General features: G+C 48.3%; 1 protein-coding gene across 2 annotated transcripts in view; it reads right to left on the minus strand.

Annotated features, from left to right (window-relative positions):
* The window catches only part of LOC119961899 (solute carrier family 40 member 1-like), a 125,508-nt gene that overhangs the window by 24,367 nt on the left and 81,597 nt on the right, over nt 1–19,544 (minus strand). The window contains exons 2-6 of one of the 2 annotated variants that reach the window (XM_038789407.1): nt 11,094–11,145; nt 9,101–9,205; nt 8,956–9,023; nt 7,926–8,085; nt 7,694–7,809 (exon numbers count right to left, since the gene is read on the minus strand). In XM_038789407.1, coding sequence (XP_038645335.1) covers nt 7,694–7,809; nt 7,926–8,085; nt 8,956–9,023; nt 9,101–9,188 — 432 coding nt within the window. In that variant the 5' untranslated portion in view covers nt 9,189–9,205; nt 11,094–11,145. Of the gene's footprint in view, nt 1–7,693; nt 7,810–7,925; nt 8,086–8,189; nt 8,315–8,955; nt 9,024–9,100; nt 9,206–11,093; nt 11,146–19,544 lie in introns of those variants that run through there. The other variant, XM_038789409.1, reaches the window with a different exon arrangement.

The following is a 19,544-nucleotide window of genomic DNA, read 5'->3' on the forward strand; positions in this document are numbered from 1 at the left end:
AGCTCGCTCTTTCTCATGCTCAGTTTGTACCCTGCAAAATTCCCAAAATCCCTCAGGATCCGCAGAACCTCCCCATCCCCTCCACAATGTCCAAAATGTACTGTAGCAAATCATCCGCGTATATCGAGACCCGATATCCCCCCCCCCCCCCCCCCCCGAGCCAATCCCACCAGTTCCTCGAGGCTCTCAGCGCCGTAGCTAGTGGTTCTATAGCTAGGGCAAATAGTAACGGGGAGAGGGGACACCCCTGCCTCATTCCCCAGTGAAGCACGAAGTACCCCAACCTCAGCCGGTTTGTACATACACTTGCCACAGCTGCCTGGTACAGCAATTTCACCCAGCCAATAAAGCCCTCACCAAACCCGAACCTCCCCAGCGTTTCCCCCGAGGTACTCCCACTCCACCCGGTCAAAGGCTTTCTCTGCGTCCATCGCTGTTACCACCTCTGCCTCCCCACCCTCTGAGGGCATCATAATAATATTCAAAAGTCTCTGGACATTGGTATCGAGTTGTCTGCCTTTAACAAACCCAGTCTGGTCTTCCTCTATCACCCCTGGGACGCAATCCTCAATTCTTGTGGCCAGAACCTTAACTAGCAATTTGGCATCCACGTTTAAAAGCGAAATCGGCCTGTATGACCCGTAATGTTCCGGGTCCTTCCGTCGTTTAAGAATGAGTGAGATCAAAGCCTGTGACATTGTTGGGGGGAGGGTTCCTTTCTCTCTAGCCTCATTGAAGGTCCTCATCAGGAGTGGGCTTAATATTTCCGAAAATCTGCAGTGTGGGTCATATAGGCCGATCTCGCTGCTAAATGTAGACGCCAAGCTGCTGGCAAAGATCTTAGCCACAAGAATAGAGGATTGTGTGCCGGGGGTCATTCATGAGGACCAGACGGGGTTTGTGAAGGGAAGGCAGTTGAATACGAACGTACGAAGGCTCCTCAACGTTATTATGATGCCGGCTGTGGAAGGGGAGGCGGAAGATAGTGGTGGCATTAGATGCGGAGAAGGCCTTTGATAGGGTTGAGTGGGGGTATCTGTGGGAGGTGTTGGAAAGGTTTGGATTTGGGGAGGATTTGTCCGTTGGGTGAGGTTGTTCTATGAGGCCCCGATGGCGAGTGTAGCCACGAATAGGAGGAGGTCGGCGTACTTTCGGCTGTACCTTGCTCTTTGCGTTGGCAATTGAGCCCCTGGCCATGGCGTTGAGGGAGTCAGGGAAATGGAGGGGCCTGGTGCGGGGTGGGGAGGAGCATCGAGTGTCGCTTTATGCGGACGACCTGTTGCTGTATGTGGCGGACCCGGTGGGGGGATGCCGGAGGTGATGAGGATTCTTAGTGAATTTGGGGGCTTCGCTGGGTATAATCTGAACCTGGGCAAGAGCGATTTGTTCGTGGTGCACCCGGGGGATAAGGAGGAGGGGATTGGTAGGCTCCCACTGAAGCAGGCATGGAAGAGCTTCAGGTACCTAGGAGTCCAGGTGGCTGGGAGCTGGGGGGCCCTGCACAAGCTCAACCTCACAAGGTTGGTGGAGCAGACGGAGGAGGAGTTCAAAAGGTGGGATATGTTACCGCTGTCACTGCCGGGGAGGGTGCAGTCCGTTAAGATGACGGTGCTCCCGAGGTTTTTGTTCCTGTTCCAGTGCCTCCCCATCCTTATCCCGAAGGCCTTTTTTAGGAGGGTCAACAGAAGTATTACGGGATTGGTGTGGGCGCATGGGACTTCGAGGGTGAGAAGAGTGTTCTTGGAACGGGGCAGGGATAGGGGGGGCTGGCGCTGCCCAACCTCTGTGGGTACTACTGGGCTGCCAACGCAGCGATGGTGCGTAAGTGGGTAATGGACGGGGAAGGGGCAGCATGGAAGAGGATGGAGGTGGCGTCCTGTGTGGGCACGAGCCTGGAAGCGCTGGTAACGGCGCCGTTGCCGCTCCCTCCAATGAGGTATACCACGAGCCCGGTGGTGGCGGCTACCCTCAAAATCTGGGGGCAATGGAGACGGCATAGGGAAGAAGTGTGGGGCTCGATGGAGGCCCCGATACGGGGGAACCATCGGTTTGTCCCAGGGAGCATTTGTGGCGGATTTCTGGGCTGGCACAGGGCAGGGGTTAGGAGGTTGAGGGACCTGTTTGTGGAGGGGAGGTTCGCGAGCCTGGGGGAGTTAGAGGGGAAGTTTGGGCTCCCCCCGGGGAACATGTTTAGGTACATGCAGGTTAGGGCGTTTGCCAGGCGGCAGGTGGAGGGGTTCTCTTTGCTGCCCCCACGTGGGGTACGGGACAGGGTGCACTCGGGGGTGTGGGTTGGAGGAGGAAGGATTGCGGACACATACCGGGTAATGCAGGAGGTAGACGAGGCCCCAGTGGAGGAACTGAAGGGTAAATGGGAAGAGGAGCTGGGTGAGGAGATCGAGGAGGGGATGTGGGTGGATGCCCTGGAGAGAGTGAATTCCTCCTCTTCCTGTGCGAGGCTTAGCCTCATACAGTTCAAGGTGCTGCATAGGGCCCACATGACTGGGACGAGGATGAGTAGGTTTTTCGGGGGCGAAGACAGGTGTGCTAGGTGCTCGGGGAGCCCAGCGAACCACGCCAATATGTTTTGGGCGTGCCCAGCGCTGGGGGAGTTTTGGAAGGGGGTAGCAAGGACGTTGTCGAGGGTGGTGGGATCCAGGGTCAAGCCAGGCTGGGGACTCGCAATTTTTGGGGTTGCAGTGGAGCCGGGAGTGCAGGAGGCGAAAGAAGCCAGTGTTCTGGCCTTTGCGTCCCTAGTAGCCCGGCGGAAGGATGCGAGGCCCCCAAGCGTGGAGGCCTTGATCAATGATTTGACGGGGTTCATCAAATTGGAGAAGGTGAAATTTGCCCTGACAGGATCAGTACAAGGGTTCTTTAGACGGTGGCAGCCTTTCCTGGACTTCCTGGCGGAACGGTAGGGAAATAGGCTGGTAGCAGCAGAAACCGGGGGGGGTTTGGTTCGGTGGGAGGGAGAACTGTGTACATGGGTTTGTGGGATGTGGCGGGTGTTATCTCTTTCCCTGTTGTTGTTTGTTTTTGTTTTTTTCTTTTGTTTGCAGTTGCTTTTGTAGTTGGGTGGGTGTTGATCTTGGGTTTTTTCCATGGTTGGTTTGTTAATATTGTTTTGTTGTTTATATTTTGTGAAAATCTTAATAAAAATTATTTTTTAAAAAAATATTTCCGAAAATTTCTTATAGAATTCTACCTGGTAATTGTCCGGCCCCGGGGCTTTACACGGCTGCATGCCCTCTATACCCTTGACAATCCCATACCAGACAATCCCCGGACAGGCGCTGGAATGTGGCGACTAGGGGCTTTTCACAGTAACTTCATTGAAGCCTACTCGTGACAATAAGCAATTTTCATTTCATTTTTCACAATCTCCTCCAATTCAATCGGGGACCCCAGCCCCTCCACCAGGTCCTCTTCCACCATTGGAAACCTCAACTGGTCCAAGAATTGCCTCATCCCTTCCGCTCCCGTTGGGGGCTCCAACTCATATAGTTGACTATAGAATTCCTTAAAAACTCCGTTCAGTCCACTGGATCCAAGACCGTGATACCCTCCTTATTCTTTACTCCCCCGATTTCCCTGGCCACCTCCCTCTTTCGCAGTTGGTGTGCCACCATTCTACTCACTTTCTCCCCATACTCATAGATTGTTCCCCTTGCCTTCCTCAGCTGTGCCACCTCCAAAGCCTTACCTTAAAGTTCGGTGGACCCCTGCCCCCCCCTCACCGTCTGTAGCCTCGGGCCCCTTAAGGTCGCCCCACCCTCGCTTTTCGCTAACCTCACTCCGGACTGTTAGCCCGTCGCCAAGAGGAGCAGACGATACAGTGCCCAGAACAGGGGCTATATCAGGTCGGAAGTCCAGCGACTCCTACGAGAGGGGTTCATTGAGGCTAGTACCAGCTCCTGGAGAGCCCAAGCGGTGGTCGTCAAGACTGGGGAGAAGCACCGGATGGTCATCGACTACAGTCAGACCGTCAACCGGTACACGCAGCTCGATGCGTACCCCTTCCCCGCATATCTGACATGGTCAATCAGATTGCACAGTATCGAGTCTTCTCCACAGTTGACTTGAGGTCCACGTACCACCAGCTCTCTATCCACCTGAGGACCGTCAATACACTGCCTTCGAGGCAGATGGCTGCCTCTACCACTTCCTCAGGGTTCCCTTCGGCATCATGAATGGGGTCTCGGTCTTCCAGCAGGAAATGGACCGAATGGTTGACCAGTACGGGCTGCGGGCCACGTTCCCGTACCTAGATGTCACCATCTGCAGCCATGACCAGCAGGACCATGACACAAACCTCAGGCATTTCCTCCACACCACTAAGCTCCTTAACCTCACATACAATAAGGATAAATGCATTTTCCGCACAACCCGCCTAGCCATCTTTGGCTACGTTGTGGAAAACGGAGTCCTAGTGCCCGACCCCATGCCCCAAGAGCCTGAAGTGATGCCTGAGGCTCTTCTCTTACTATGCCCAGTGGGTCCCCAATTATGCGGACAAGGCCCGTCCACTCATTAAATCCACCATTTTACCCGGACGGCTGAAGCCCACCTGGACTTCAACCACATCAAGGCAGATATTGCCAAAGCCGTGATGCCATTCCAGGTGGAGAGCAATGCGTCGGACTTTGCCCTGGCTGCTACCCTCAACCAGGCGGGCAGGCCTGTGGCTTTCTTCTCCCGTACCCTCCATGCCTCTGAAATTCGACACAGCTCCGTCGAAAAGGAAGCCCAAGCCATTCTCCGTACTGACCAATGGTCTGTTACCTTCATATTTAATAATACACAGCGGGGCAAGATCAAGAACGACAAGATTCTGAGGTGGCTGATCGAACTCTCCACCTCCAACTACGATATCTTGTCCGACCTGGGAAGCTCAATGAACCCCCAGATGCCCTATCCCGTGATACATGTGCCAACGCACAAGTAGACTGACTTTGGGCCTTCCACAATGACCTCTGTCACCCAGGGGTCACCTGTTTTCTTCATTTTATCAAGGCTCGCAACCTGCCTTACTCCATCGAGGAGGTCAGGACCATGACCAGGGACTGCCAGTTCTGCGCGGAGTGCAAACCGCACTTCTATCGGCCAGACAGAGCGCACCTGATAAAGGCCTCCCGTCCCTTTGAGCGCCTCAGCATCAACTTCAAAGGGCCCCTCCCCTCCACTGACCGTAACGTGTACTTCCTCAACGTTGTTGACGAGTACTCAAGATTCCCCTTTGCCATCTCATGCCCTGACAACACGCTCCCTGACGCGCAGGTCTCGACACCAGTGTCCACACCATAGCCGGGACTGAGGCGATCACGGCGGACGGTCAAGGTCCCCAACAGACTTAACCTTTAAGTCCGCTTCACCCCCACTGGACTCTTTTTAAACATGGGGGGAATGTGGTAAACCACTGTTATTATATCATATGTATTGTGGTAAACTGTTACTGTACTACATGTATTGTGGTAAACCACTGCCTGATGGCTCCGCCTCCCCTCGGGCTCGGTATAAAGGTGGTTGACCTCCGGCCCTGCCCCAGTTCAGGATCAGAAGCCAGGAGACTTTCTGTTTAGCTTATTAAAGCCTCAGTTTTGTTCACTACTCATCTTGTATTCATTGATGGCACATCAGTAATATTTTTTTTTATTCCCCCAAGGTGACTATTGTAGTCAAAGAGGGGACAATGTTGAGTAAAAAGTAGTTTATTTCCGACTCAGTCAGGAAATACAGCAACTAAGCAACAGTCCAAGTACCAGCCAGGATCATCCTGAGATGCTGGTTCCTAGGCCAGCTAATATCTTGGGGAATTAACAAATCTGCTGTCGGGCCTCCGCCCCTCAGCGGAGGAGCTCATACTCCACGAGCCCCATGGGGCAATCAATCTGATCATCCCTGTGGGTTTCATGGGGGTTATAACAGAGACTTTTTTTATAACCCCATTGACAGTCCTTTCCTGCAACCCACCTAGTTCCAACACTGCCCCCTCCTGACAGCCCGTTCTTGTCTTCCCCACAGCTCTTCTATTCCGACACCACAGGGAAAAAACAAGCTTATATTAAATGCTTTCTGGGTCTTAATAGCCATTAGACCTGTAAAGAACAAATGTTTCCCTATTTTGGTGCTGAGAAACTCCATATCATCTTTAGAAGAGGAAGGAAAAGGCTTACGGATTTCCTTCTCCATTACCACCATCCCCTCCACCAACCTGTGTCTGTCCCTTCCTCTTTCTATTATCTCTCAATGCTTCCAAACTGTCCCAAATATTTATATGCCTTATCGCTTCATTGAGTGAAACTTGGGGCGAGATTCTCTATCCCGCCAGACCCATTTTCCGGCACGGCACATCCTCGCCAGTAGCAGGATTCTCTGTTCCCGCAGCCAGCCAATGGGGTTTCCCATTGTGGGCCACCCCACACCATCGGGAAAGTGCAGACGTGGGTGCACTGCCAGGAGGGCGGAGGATCCCGCCTACGGAGAATCCCATCGTATAGATCCGAATTCTCCAGCCTTTGGGATTCTCGTTTCCCGCTGGCAGCGCATCCCCGCCATTGGGTTTCTCAGCAGCATGGGGTGGCTTCAATGGGAAATTCCATTGACAAGCAGTGGGATGACAGAATCCCACCACCAGTGAACAACTCACCGCCAAGAAACACGTGGATGGGGGACCAGAGACTCCAGCCCAACATATTAAAATTCTGACTAAGCTTATAATCATTTACAACAGTTCCCAGTCCAACAACCAGTTCCCACTCCACACATAAATATAACAGGCCACACAAATACAACTATTGCACTTCTCTCCAGTGCAATCCACAATCCTCTTCTCACTGTTGCCACAAATCCTCATTATGGGATCATGCCTACAACATGAATATGTAAATTCATGGCTTTTGTTCTTAGAATCATAGAATTCACAGTGCGGCCATTTGGCCCATCGAGTCTGCACCGGCCCTTGGAAAGAGCACTCTACTTAAGGCCACACCTCCACCCTATCCCCATAACCCAGTAACCGCACCTACCCTTTTGGACACTATGGGGCAATATATCATGGCCAATCCATCTAACCTGCACAACTTTGGACTGTGGAAGGAAACCAGAGCACCCGGTGGAATCCCACGCAGGCACGGGGAGAAGGTGCTAACTACACACAGTCACCCAAGGGCAGAATTGAACCTGGGACCCTGGAGCTGTGAGGCAGCAGTGCTAACCACTGTGCCACCCTGCTGCTTCAAGAAACTTCTGCATTTTTGCCATTTTAAAACTGTAATTTTATTTCTTAATCTTTCAAACATTAAATAAAGTAAACTTCATATTCAAATAAAAGATTTACCAAATACCAGCAGAATATTGTAGGATTGATGATTTCTGGAGAATAGTGGGTTTAATGATCACCATATTAATCAACAATCCTGGCTGCCAGAGCCAATTAGAAAGTTGATTTCCACTATTTAATAGAACTAGATGGATTATAACTACGTTATTTATCCAAAAAGCAATTTACTTAGATAAACAAAAATCCTAGACAAATTTAATATGCATCCAAAGTTTACCATCATTTAAAAACTCAGGTTGTCTGTGGTAACATGAATAATAATTACAAACATAACTGTACAAGATATATAGTCCTGCAAAAAAAAATTAAAGCTTTCCGTGACAAGCAAAATTCAAGCTATTAAATCATATTTACCTTCGCCCAACCATTCCATAGGGCCGTGATCTTTGTGTTATAAACAAATAACAAAATAAATCCCACAGCACATAAGATCACAAAAAGATTCTGGATGACCAGCGCAATCTGTACAACTGAAATTCAAAAAAGAAAATATTAATAAATGTTTAAAATGGTAACATGTAGAACTACAAAATTATGTAAAGTTCATCATGAAACTATAGTTTATCCGTGTAATACATCACCATACCTTTCATTCTCGCATTGTTGTCAACCCAGTTTCCAATTAAGGCACCAAACAGAATAAGTGATGAAGAAACAGCCAAACCAAACACAGCTGGAAGCAGCAAGCTATTTTCATAAAGTTCTACCAGGAACAGTGAGACAGCAAAATGCCACATGCGATCGCCCTGAAGAACAAAGTGCAACCGCATTGTAATACTCTTAGATTTTTAACATACATTTTTTTCTTGCCGGAGGGAAGAGAGAAGACTCTCAACTGCCCCTCACTTACCACAAGAGGGAAAAAAACAACCTGCTCCCACCCTTTAGCCAACACTGCTCTCTCTGAATGTGGCTGCAGAGAGGTACATCCAGCAAGCTATGGTGGCACATTGTGGGTATGAATGTTTATCTCATTATTCTATGACTAAGAATGTTAATGCTGAGACTGATAAAGCTGCAAGATAAAGCAAAGCATTCCATGATGAGTAAATTTTGTACTGCTGCATTTTATGACCTTTCAACTCCTATTTCAGGGTATGCACAGTATAACGTTACAGTGAAGAGTTGCAACATTCGGTGAGATTTGATCAGATTTCTTTATCAGAGCAGTTGTGAATTTCCTTTCAAACTGCATTTTACTGAATAGCAAACACCTACCCTTCTCGGTGGTGTACAAAGGGACATTTTAGATTATATTTATGAAGAACAATTGTGTCGTTTCTTTCACTTTACTTGCTCGTTGACAAATTAAAGGCTTCAGCAAGTCAAATAATAACTGGTATTGACATTTTACTTCAAAACAGCTGATTAGGAGATAATTTAAAGATCAGAAATTCAGTTTTACTGACAATCCATTCTAAGGAATAATAACACATCCACATGAAAGACAACGATGATTCCGTTAAAACCATGACAAAGAATCAACACAGACTTGACAAAAAAATTAGATTATATTTTTGATGAACTTTTGAAAATTATAGTTTAACAATAAATGTATTGAAATAAAATTTAAAAATTGCTACAAAGTTTTAAAGGAGTCAAATAATGTAACTCACCCATGTGGATAATAAATGAGTCAGGTAGATGAAAAAGTGAGCTGACTGCAAGAATCTCCAGGTAGAATCTATAATTTTTAAAAAAGTTATTAATAACATAAAAAATATTTCAATTTTATTGTGCAGAAATATTTAACTGTCTTACCTAGCCTCTTCATGCATCCCCCTTTTTTATCACTGCGATGATGTATGCTCGTGCTAACAGAGGGCTCTTCCTCTATTTCAAAATCCATGGATACCTTACAAGCCCCTTAAACACAAATAGAACAAAAATAATCAACTGTACAATATGTATTCATAAAATAAAGTTGCTTGATTTTCTTGCATCACATCAATCTCAGAAACAAATGAAATGAACATGCGCGCTATCCATCAGAGGCAGCACCGTTTTATGAAGGGTAAATCATGTTCGACTAATTTGTTAGAGTTCTTTGAAGATGTAACAAGCCAAGTGGGTAATGAGGACCTTGGTCATTGTAGCAATCTGGGATGGCCACTTCCAACTAGGTACGAAGAAACTCACAAATTCTAGCGGGTAAAATGGACAAGCCAAAACTCAGGCAGTCTCAGAGTCTGAAATGCGTATTTGTCAGCAAGAAGTCCAGACGATATCAAAACTCCGTCCAATTAGCATTTTAATGGGGCCGATTAGCATTTGATGGCCCATCTTCACCAAAACAAAAGGACTAGTACTCAAGCAACCGGGACAGTCCCAGACATTTTGGTGCCACTCCCTGTTCAAGGGAAATGCAAACAACGGGGTCAATGACCGCTTGGGACACGCCCAGCCATCCAGATCCCCGTCCACTTATTGGCTAAGGAATCGAACAGAGTGATTAGGGATCACCCAATTAGTAAGGCCCAAATTGAAGGACCGTCGAAAAGAGCGTGAAAACCTCCCCCGAGTATAAGAAGAGTTTGCCATATGTTCGCTATCTCTTGGTCCTGGTACCCCGGTCATGGCCATCACCAAGTGCAGCAACACCAGAAGCAAGTACAAGTTCAACGCTCGCTACCAGACGGATGAGTCCAGCTGAGCACCAGTTACTCCTTGAAACCCGACAGATCCAGAATCGAACAGCGGCCACTGGTTTCTGACCTAAGCCAGGTGCCCAAAGTTAAGTACAGGTTGTCTTAGTTGATAGGTGTAGTTAACTAGTAGTGTTTATGTTGCATGACTAATTGTGTGTAAATAAAGTACCCTTGACCTTGAACTAACTAACTGGTGTTTGGCTCTTTGATCGATAGCCGGTTAAAATGTATGGTGGTATCATTTGATACCTGGCGACTCTAAGCATCAGGACATAGATAACACAGAGAGAAGGGCAAATTCACTGATTGCCATAATTGGAACAGAGACACAGAAAAGAGAAAGTAAAAGAAAGCACAACAGTTATTGGCGACATCTGATGGGACGCGACCCAGAAGTGACCGTGTCACTCCGAGAGAACCCACAAAAGCATTTGAATTAGAACTCCAAATTGGCAAAATAAAAAGAAACCACAAGCGAAACCAGTATCGATCAAACCTCCAGAATTCGGTAGTGCGGAATTTGCATGCGTACTAAAAAAAGGATACAAGGTCAACGCGATAGATTTTGTTGCGTGAAACTTTCAGGAGTTGCATAAACCGGAAAATAGCTTGAGCCGTACCTGTGTTTGCACCACCGCTACATTCCCCGTGTTCCAAATTCCCGGGAGACAGAAGGGATGGCCATAAGGGCAATGGAACGCCTTATGCATCCACAAGAGCCCAAGGTCGCAGCGACCAATAGATCAGAACAGTGTCCCGTATAGGAAGAAGAGATTAGGAGATACCTAAAGGGGAAAGGGTGGCCCCTTTAGTCTGAGTTTTGCGCGAATGAAAAGACAGGTCCTGGCACCTTAGGACAGACTTGGTGGGACAGCCTGACCGAGATCCAGAAGAAGGGTTTGAATAAGGTTCGTAAGCCGATGGTAATCGTGTCCTCTGAGGCACAAAGGAGGTCGTGAGGACGCTCCGCAAGCAGCTTGAGGAGAGGTAGAGAGGTAGATTTAAGTGAAAGCGAGAGATTAAATATACAGCTCCGGGAGCAGTTAGCGGCAAAGGACAAGGAAATGGATGAATTCAAGAGAGCACATCAATCCTGTCTCACCCACCTTAGCAGTTTCCAAATCGAGTAAGATAAGGCCTACCAGGACATACAACGTGCTGCAATGGTAAGAGAAGAGACAGAGAATCAGTTACAACAGTTAAAGAAACAGTGCGATGATCTAAAGGCAGCCCTCCGAGCACTTCACAGTTCCACCATGGAACAGAGGCAGAGTTCGGTGGATCATGCCAAATGCAGGCAGCAAATTGCAAGGTTGCAATCCCTGCTATCAGTTCAAAATGTTTAGAGACACATTTGGCCCACAGCTAGACCAGGAAGACGGCCCCGATTGGCAGGAACTCAGTGAAACGACCCAAAGGTACGTAAGTGAGACCGAGAATCAAAATAGAGCCCCCCAGGCCCCGAAAAGAAAAGCACCCTCACCACCGCACAGGCAGCAGCCAACCCAATGAACCCCATTACCACACAGCGCAGGGTTACCATGGAAGGCCAACCTGATTTCGTGTACACCACCCCATTATCTATCACCCAGTTACAAGATGCCCGCGAGAAGATAGATACTTTCCACCCCACATCGGACCCACGTCACTTTTTCGAGTTAGTGAAACAACAAACCCTCATGTACAGTTTAGATGAGCCAGAATAGGTAAAGCTCATAGTTATGTGCTTAGACTCCTCAGTTAGTTCAGCCCTTCCCGACCCACAAAATGTAGGAGGAGATAGCCGCCAAGAAATGAAAACGGCCATTTTAGACGCCATAGGATATAGAGGAGATACAGTAGACGGACTCAACCGATGCAAGCAGAAAAAGGGAGCGCAACCAACAGCGTTTGCTGGATGCCTGTGGATCCATTTTACTGCTGTATTTGGCGAGTTAGCCCGCGCCCATTTATCAGCAGACAATACGGCCAAATGGACCCGTACGCTAGTATCCCATGCCACAGAGGCAGGACAGAAGGCATGTGCCAGTTACGACCCCTCAGACCCAGCACACAATGAAGTGTGGGTTCTGAAACGATTGTCCAGAGCTTGGGAACAGTCTGTACAGAAAAAGACAGAGCATGAGAGAGTAGACGCCACAATGAATCCAGTAAGGGTACACCAAGACCCCGCATGGGTAAATGAAGGCAGAGGTAGCGCGCAGCACCCCAAGACACAAGAATATTATAACTGTGGACAGAAAGGACATTACGTCCAAGAATGTCAAGCCCCCCCCGAAGCAGCAAAGGAATCAGCACCCAAACGCCCCCCCCCCCCCCCCCCCCCCCCAGAAACAATACCCGACCCATTCACAGTGTTAGCGCACGACCAGATAATTCGGCCATGAATGGCACCGATTGACGGTGTTCGGGCTCCCCAACTTGGGTCTGCGATACCCTTTGAGATAAGTCCAGAAGACCGGTCGTTGCAGGCACAGTCCAGGGACACCCAGTCGAGTTCCTTTGGGACACAGAAGGGTCCTAAACCACGTTAAACTCCTCCATAATGTACCAGAAAGAGATATGCCCCACTGCGGATACCATTACCCTTAGTGACTTTACAGGTCACCTCCAACAGGGACACATCACAGCCCCTGTGGACGTACAGCTCGATAATATCAAAACAAAACATTTGGTTGTTTTAGTAGACTTGCCCCAGGCAGCAGAACACATCCTAGGCATCGATTTCATGAGTACACACAACCTTCCATTTGACCCAGTCAACCGATGCATATGGAAAATGGCTAGAACAGCACGAGCCCCCGCCACGCTCACAGTAGGAGATTATGCCCAAAGAATCAGCTCAGTAGGAGAGTACCGGTTTGATCCACAAACCATTACCACAGACAAAGCGGTTAGAGAGGTCTTAAAAGACATAAGGCAGCATTTGCCCAGCACAGGCATGACTGCGGCAAAATCCCAGGAGTAGTAGTAAACATTACAGGTCCCGATCCCAAGCCCCAAAACAGTACAACTTTTCCCAGCAAGCCAAGGGAGAGCTAGCCAAGGCAAGTTTACTGAATCAAGGCGTGATTCAACCTGTTGCATCAACAAATAATGCCCCGATTTGGCCAGTTAGAAAATCCAATGGATCATGGCGACTGACCATCGACTACAGAGAACTGAACAATGTGACTCCCCTAGCAGCCCCCACTGTTGCCACGAGTCCCGAGACCATGTTGAGGCAGGGACTCCAGTCTACATTATTTTCCATGTTAGATATCAGTAATGGCTTTTGGTCCATACCACTGGACAAAGCATGCCAGTATAAATTTGCGTTCACCTTCCAGGGACAGCAGTACACGTGGACGTGCCTTCCACAACTGCCCCACCACCTTTCACAGACAATTGGCAAACGGATTATTTAACTTTTCCCACCCTGAATGCCTTGTTCAGTATGTGAACAACTTGTTCCGACAGACTGACACCAAGGGAGAGCACATCTCGCTTCTTTCTAAATTATTAGAACTGCTCACAATGATTGGATGCAAAATTAACCCCAAGAAAGCCCAAATCCTTCAGGAACAAGTCACATATTTAGGTACGGTCATCACGCATGGAAAGCATGAAATAGAACTCAAACGCATTCATTCCATTGTAAATTTGCCCTTGCCCCAAATCGTTACAGCACTCCGGTCATTTTTGGGGCTGGTTGGATATTGTAGGAACCACATAGACGGATTCGCCACAAAAGCAGCCCCACTTTCTGAGCTCCTAAAGCAGCAGGCCCCATGGAAATGGCTTCCACAGCACACGGATGCCGTGGATGCATTAAAACGCGTCCTGAGCACAGCCCCCCGCTTTGCAAGTCCCAGATCCACACTCCCCACACGCGATAGAGGTAGCGACCACAGACCAAACCCTTTCGGTCGTACTCCTGCAGGAAAGGCACGATCGTCTAGGAGCCGTAGCCTATGCCTCACGAGTCTTAGATCCGGTGGAACAAGGATTTTCAATCTGTTATGAGTTTTCTGGATGGTACAGTACTTCTCGTACATAACCGGACTCAACCCAGTAACCATTTTGATCGAGCACACCCCAACACAGCTTTTGTTGGACGGCAGACTAAAAGAAAGCACAGTAAGCTAAATCCGAGCAGCACGATGGACTCTACCCCTACAGGGATGCGACATCACTGTAAAATGGACAAAAACGCACACGATTCTGGCCGATAATTTGCACTATGCAGGAACAGCACATGAGTGCGAGATCATAGCCCCCAAGCACAGGACAGGCCTTTTGTTCCCAAGTCGGCACCAAGAAAGACAGGTATCGGACCCCAGCCCACAGACAAAGCACTGAGAATTTACGAAGATGGCTCTTCCACAGTCCTTGAGGGAAAAATGATAACAGGCTATGGTATTTATGTAGAGGACGCGCAGGGACGCGCTTTAGAAGAGATAGCTTTAAAGTTGCCTGGACACTTAGGTTCACAGACAGCCGAGTTAGCAGCCATTGCTTACATTGTCCAGCACCCCGATTCGTTCGCAACCCCTGCAGACATATATTCGGACAGTTTGTACATCTGCAATAGCCCAACAGAATTCCTACCCCTGTGGGAATTGACATTATTTATTTCCGCCAACGGAAAACCTCTACCCTCAGCCCCACTGCTCAAACATATCCTTCAGACAGCTAAAGGCAGGAAATATGGCACTGTTAAAGTAAGAAGTCACCATCGTTCCTCTCCACCCGGTAACGTGAAAGCTGCCGCCCTTGCGAAGGCAGGCTCCCGACATGGCCACTTTTGGCAACCCCCGAGAGTGCCCCAGTACACGCAGTTCAGGTCTCACAGACCAACATCCAAGACTTAGCTCAGGCACAAAAGGAAGACGAGGCATTAAATGAAATTTTAAAAGGAAACTTCCCAGCTCCCTATGAAAAGTTTAGGAATTCTTGACGGTCCATGAGGGGATCGTTTTAAAAGATGGAATTTATGTAGTCCCCACCTAGGACAGGAATGAGATCATTTGTAAGTTCCATGACGGACATGGACACCAAGGGATTGAATCCACCCTTGCCCAGCTCAGACCCTCTGCTGGTGGCCTGATTTGAAAACCGACGTATCCCATTATGCCGAAAACTGTTTAATTTGTGCTCAAACCAACCTCGATACGTATGTGAAAAAAGCCCAGCTATGACACACCAGCCCTGTAAATGGCCCATGGACAAACCTTCAATTGGATTATATTGGTCCCCTTCTCCCCTGCAGAAATGGATACAAGTATGTATTAGTGGTGATAGTCCCATTTACGAAATGGGTCGAAGCGTTCCCATCGAGAACAAATACAGCCAAGTGCACGGCAAAGATCTTAACAGAGCAAATTTTTACGAGATGGGGACTCTACCGTAGTATTGAGTCGGACCAAGGTTCCCACTTTACAGGAAGGGTCATGAAAAATGTGATGACGATATTTGGGATTAAACAAAATTTCCACATTGCCTATAACCTGCTTATCACCCGCAGTCCAATGGCATTGTGGAGGGCATGAATTGGACACTAAAGGCCACACTTAGAAAAATGGTGCAGCAGCACAACATGACATGGGACACAGTGCTCCCATTCACACTGATGTTAATTCGGAACACAGTGTCGAGCTCTACAGGATATACCCCCCATATCCTCATGACCGGACGACCCATGAAGGGTACCGAATACTTATTCAGACTTGATCTGGCCAGCCCTGCAGTCACCACCCTGACCCATGAGAGAGCAGTCCAGCACATGGTAGAGAATATTAGAGAGCACAGCTCGCTGCAGCTGTTCGACTAGGCGTCAAACAAAAGCAGAGTAAGGCCTGCTTTGATAAGACAGACGACCCGACAGAGTATACAGTCGGACAGCAAATAATGATCACGTTATACTACCCCAGCTCGTGCCTCTCCCCCAAATTTGCAGGACCCTATTCAATCTTGGACAAAGTAAGCCACATATTTTATAAAATCACGTATCCAAACGGAAAATCTGGATGGTTCCATGTAAATCAACTTAAGGTTTATGGAACGCAGTGCAGCCACTCGCACCACCTCTCATTGGTGATGGTAGGCAATGAGGGCCTGACCACTGACAACCCAAGTTCCCCCTCCCCCAGCAGCAGCACGTCTACAGACACGACCTTGACCACGCCTCCAGATTCAAATTTCACCCTCACGCTTGATTTGGCTGCTAGCCACAGCGACAGCGACAGCACAACTGAAGCCCCTGAGACCCGAACAAAGATCCCACGAACCAGGCCCCAGTCACTACAGGCCCAGAGACCCCAACCATGACACGCTCAGCCTCTTGAAATTATTTATTTGCCCTCACCGGAACCTGACCCGCCACCCGACAATAGCCACAGCCCCCTTGCAATCTCCCTACAGAGCATCAAACACTGGCACCGTGATAATTCCTGCTGTCTGACAAGGAATGATGAAATGGACCCCACATCGGCACACGCCACGTTAGCACGCACACTCCATGAACGAGTTTGGCACCCGGGAGATGGTGACAACTCCGAGTCTGACTCCCACCATGGTTACCCCTTTGAAAATCTTTGCGGAATGGAACCAGATGATGAGAGTCAGGAACCGATTGAGATTTACGGTGTCCTGTACTCTGATGGAACCTGCCCGCTTTTATGTTTAGTTTGTTTAAATGTTGTTCGTTCTCTCTCGTACGATTTTGTGTGTCACCCTCACGGACTATTCTTGCTGCAGTCATAACTGCTTTTCCGACGCCACATGGCAGTTAAAGAAACAGGTTTGTCTGAAGCCCATATATTTACAAATTCTTACAGCTCTTGGAAGGTCACTCAGGCAGTGGAGTAACGGCACTTATCCCCGCCTTGCCTGAGGACCGCCTATACATTTGGTCAGCTAAGCCCAGGTTGTGGAGCAACGGCACTGATCACCGCCCTACCTGGGGATCCCACCCATTCTTGCCCTGCCGCAGATCATACGCACCACCCCATTCGGATACTTGTTTTCGAAACTCTTTTGCTGTTCTTTTCTAGTCCTGTGGTTTAAAGAATGCTTTTTGCTACAACTTTTGCCCTTTCCAGTGACCCTTCGGTTGCTATCCCCCACATACTATTTACATGTCAGAAACACTTGGTTGGACCACAGGCTGCGAGAGTGCTCGCACTGTGACACAGAATTTCTTTTCCCAATGGCTTGTCTCCGCAAATGGCTGTTTAAAAAAAAAATGAGGGACTCACATCTGGTGACGATTCTAATGGGACATTGACGTGAAGAGAGCCAGACAGACATACGAGATATTAGAGAACAAGATTATAACAGACACTATGCTTGTTTCGCTAGGAAGATACGAAGATACTCGATGGCGAAGGAAAACCTGAACAAAGTGAAGACGACCCTGATGATCGGCATCATGATCGACGCTGGAACAGTCCAGTTACCCACCTCCACCTCCCTCACTACACAGGCCCCGAACACGACTACCCAACAAAACACCCCCAGCCCAGACAATACACCACACATAGACCCAGCCACCAATACCCAGACATGATGTGAGAATCTCGTTAAGTGATATTCCCTAGGGCAGCACGGTGGCCTAGTGGTTAGCACAACCGCCTCACGGCGCTGAGGTCCCAGGTTCGATCCCGGCTCTGGGTCACTGTCCGTGTGGAGTTTGCACATTCTCCCCGTGTCTGCGTGGGTTTCGCCCCCACAACCCAAAAATGTGCAGAGTAGGTGGATTGGCCACACTAAATTGCCCCTTAATTGGAAAAAATAATTGGGTAATCTAAATTTATTTTAAAAAAAGAAAAAAAAAGTGATATTCCCTGTCCTACACAATGGAAGCCTTACTTGTGATGGCCATATTGTGCAGTGTCATCCAGACAATTAGATTGCGAAAATGGAGGTGGATAGCCTCCCGCCCTCCAGTATACACATTTAGAGCCCCTTTCCTTGGACTCCAGCAAACCCCACACTCTTTCTGAACCTTCCTCTTTAATAAATTTTATGGTTGCTGTTTTTGTTAATAAAGCTTATTTTTCTGTGTATGAATGTTAGTGATAGGAAGAAATGTGATGCTGCTGTCGGATTTTTGCATTGTAAGATAAGTTCTTGGATTGTTAAATAGCAGCATGAGTATAGTCTAGTTAGAGACAGTTAGAGGTTCCCCTTTTATTGAATGTTAAATGGCGCCTTAGAAATTCTTAGATATGTGCTGTTTGGGGCAGCACGGTGGCACAGTGGTTAGCATTGCTGCCTACGGCGCTGAGGACCCGGGTTCGAATCCCGGCCCTGGGTCACTGTTCGTGTGGAGTTTGCACATTCTCCCCGTGTCTGCATGGGTTTCGCCCCCACAACCCAAAAGATGTGCAGGTTAGGTGAATTGGCCACACTAAATTGCCCCTTAATTGGAAAAAATAATTGGGTACTCTAAATTTATAAAAAAAAAGATATGTGTCGTTTAGGGAATATTAGGTAAATGTTTTGGACCCGTAGAACCTGTCCTTGGTTAAGATTACCCGGCATTTCACAGAACAAAGAAGACACAGTATAGTGATCCTTCACGCTTCGCGTTAAGGATCAAGAGGACGGAGTGTGGCCTTCTGGGATGGCCACTTACAACTAGGAACGGAGAAACTCGCAAAGCCCAGCGGGTAAAATGGACAAGCCAAGACTCAGGCAGGCTCAGAGCCTGAAATGCGTATTTGTCAGCAAGAAGTCCAAACGGTATCGAAGCTCCGTCCAATTAGCATTTAATGGGGCCGATTACCATTTGATGGCCCATCTTCACCAAAACAAAGGACTGGTACTCAAGCAACCGGGACAGTCCCAGACATTTTGGTGCCACTCCCTGTTCAAGGGAAACGCAAACAACGGGGTCAATGACCGCCTGGGACACGCCTAGCCATCCAGATCCCCGCCCACTTACTGGCTAAGGAATCGAACAGCATGATTAGGGATCATCTAATTAGTAAGGCCCAAATTGAAGGACCGGCAAAAGAGCGTGAAAACCACCCGAGTATAAGAAGAAGAGTTCGCCATATGTTCGCTCTCTCTTGGTCCTGGTACCCCGGTCATGGCCATCGCCAAGTGCAGCAATACCAGAAGCAAGTACAAGTTCAACGCTCGCTACCAATCGGATGAGCCCAGCTGAGCACCAGTTACTCCTTCGAACCCGATAGATCCAGAATCGAACAACGGCCACTGTTTTCTGACCTAAGCCAGGTGCTCGAAGTTAAGTACAGGGTGTCTTAGTCGATAGGTGTAGTTAACTAGTAGTGTTTATGTTGCATGACTAATTGTGTGTAAATAAATTACCCTTGACTTTGAACTAACTAACTGGTGTTTGGCTCTTTGATCAATAGCCGGTTGAAACTTGTGGTGGTATCATTTGATACCTAGCGACTCTTAAGCATCAGGACATAGATAACACAGTAAGAAGGGTACAGGGTGGATACGTGGGTTTGAGTAGGGTGACCATTGCTCGGCACAACATCGAGGGCCGAAGGGCCTGTTCTGTGCTGTACTGTTCTATGTTCTATAAGGGCAAACTCACT

This window comes from Scyliorhinus canicula, chromosome 2 (assembly GCF_902713615.1).
Source record: "Scyliorhinus canicula chromosome 2, sScyCan1.1, whole genome shotgun sequence".
Lineage (NCBI taxonomy): Eukaryota > Metazoa > Chordata > Chondrichthyes > Carcharhiniformes > Scyliorhinidae > Scyliorhinus > Scyliorhinus canicula.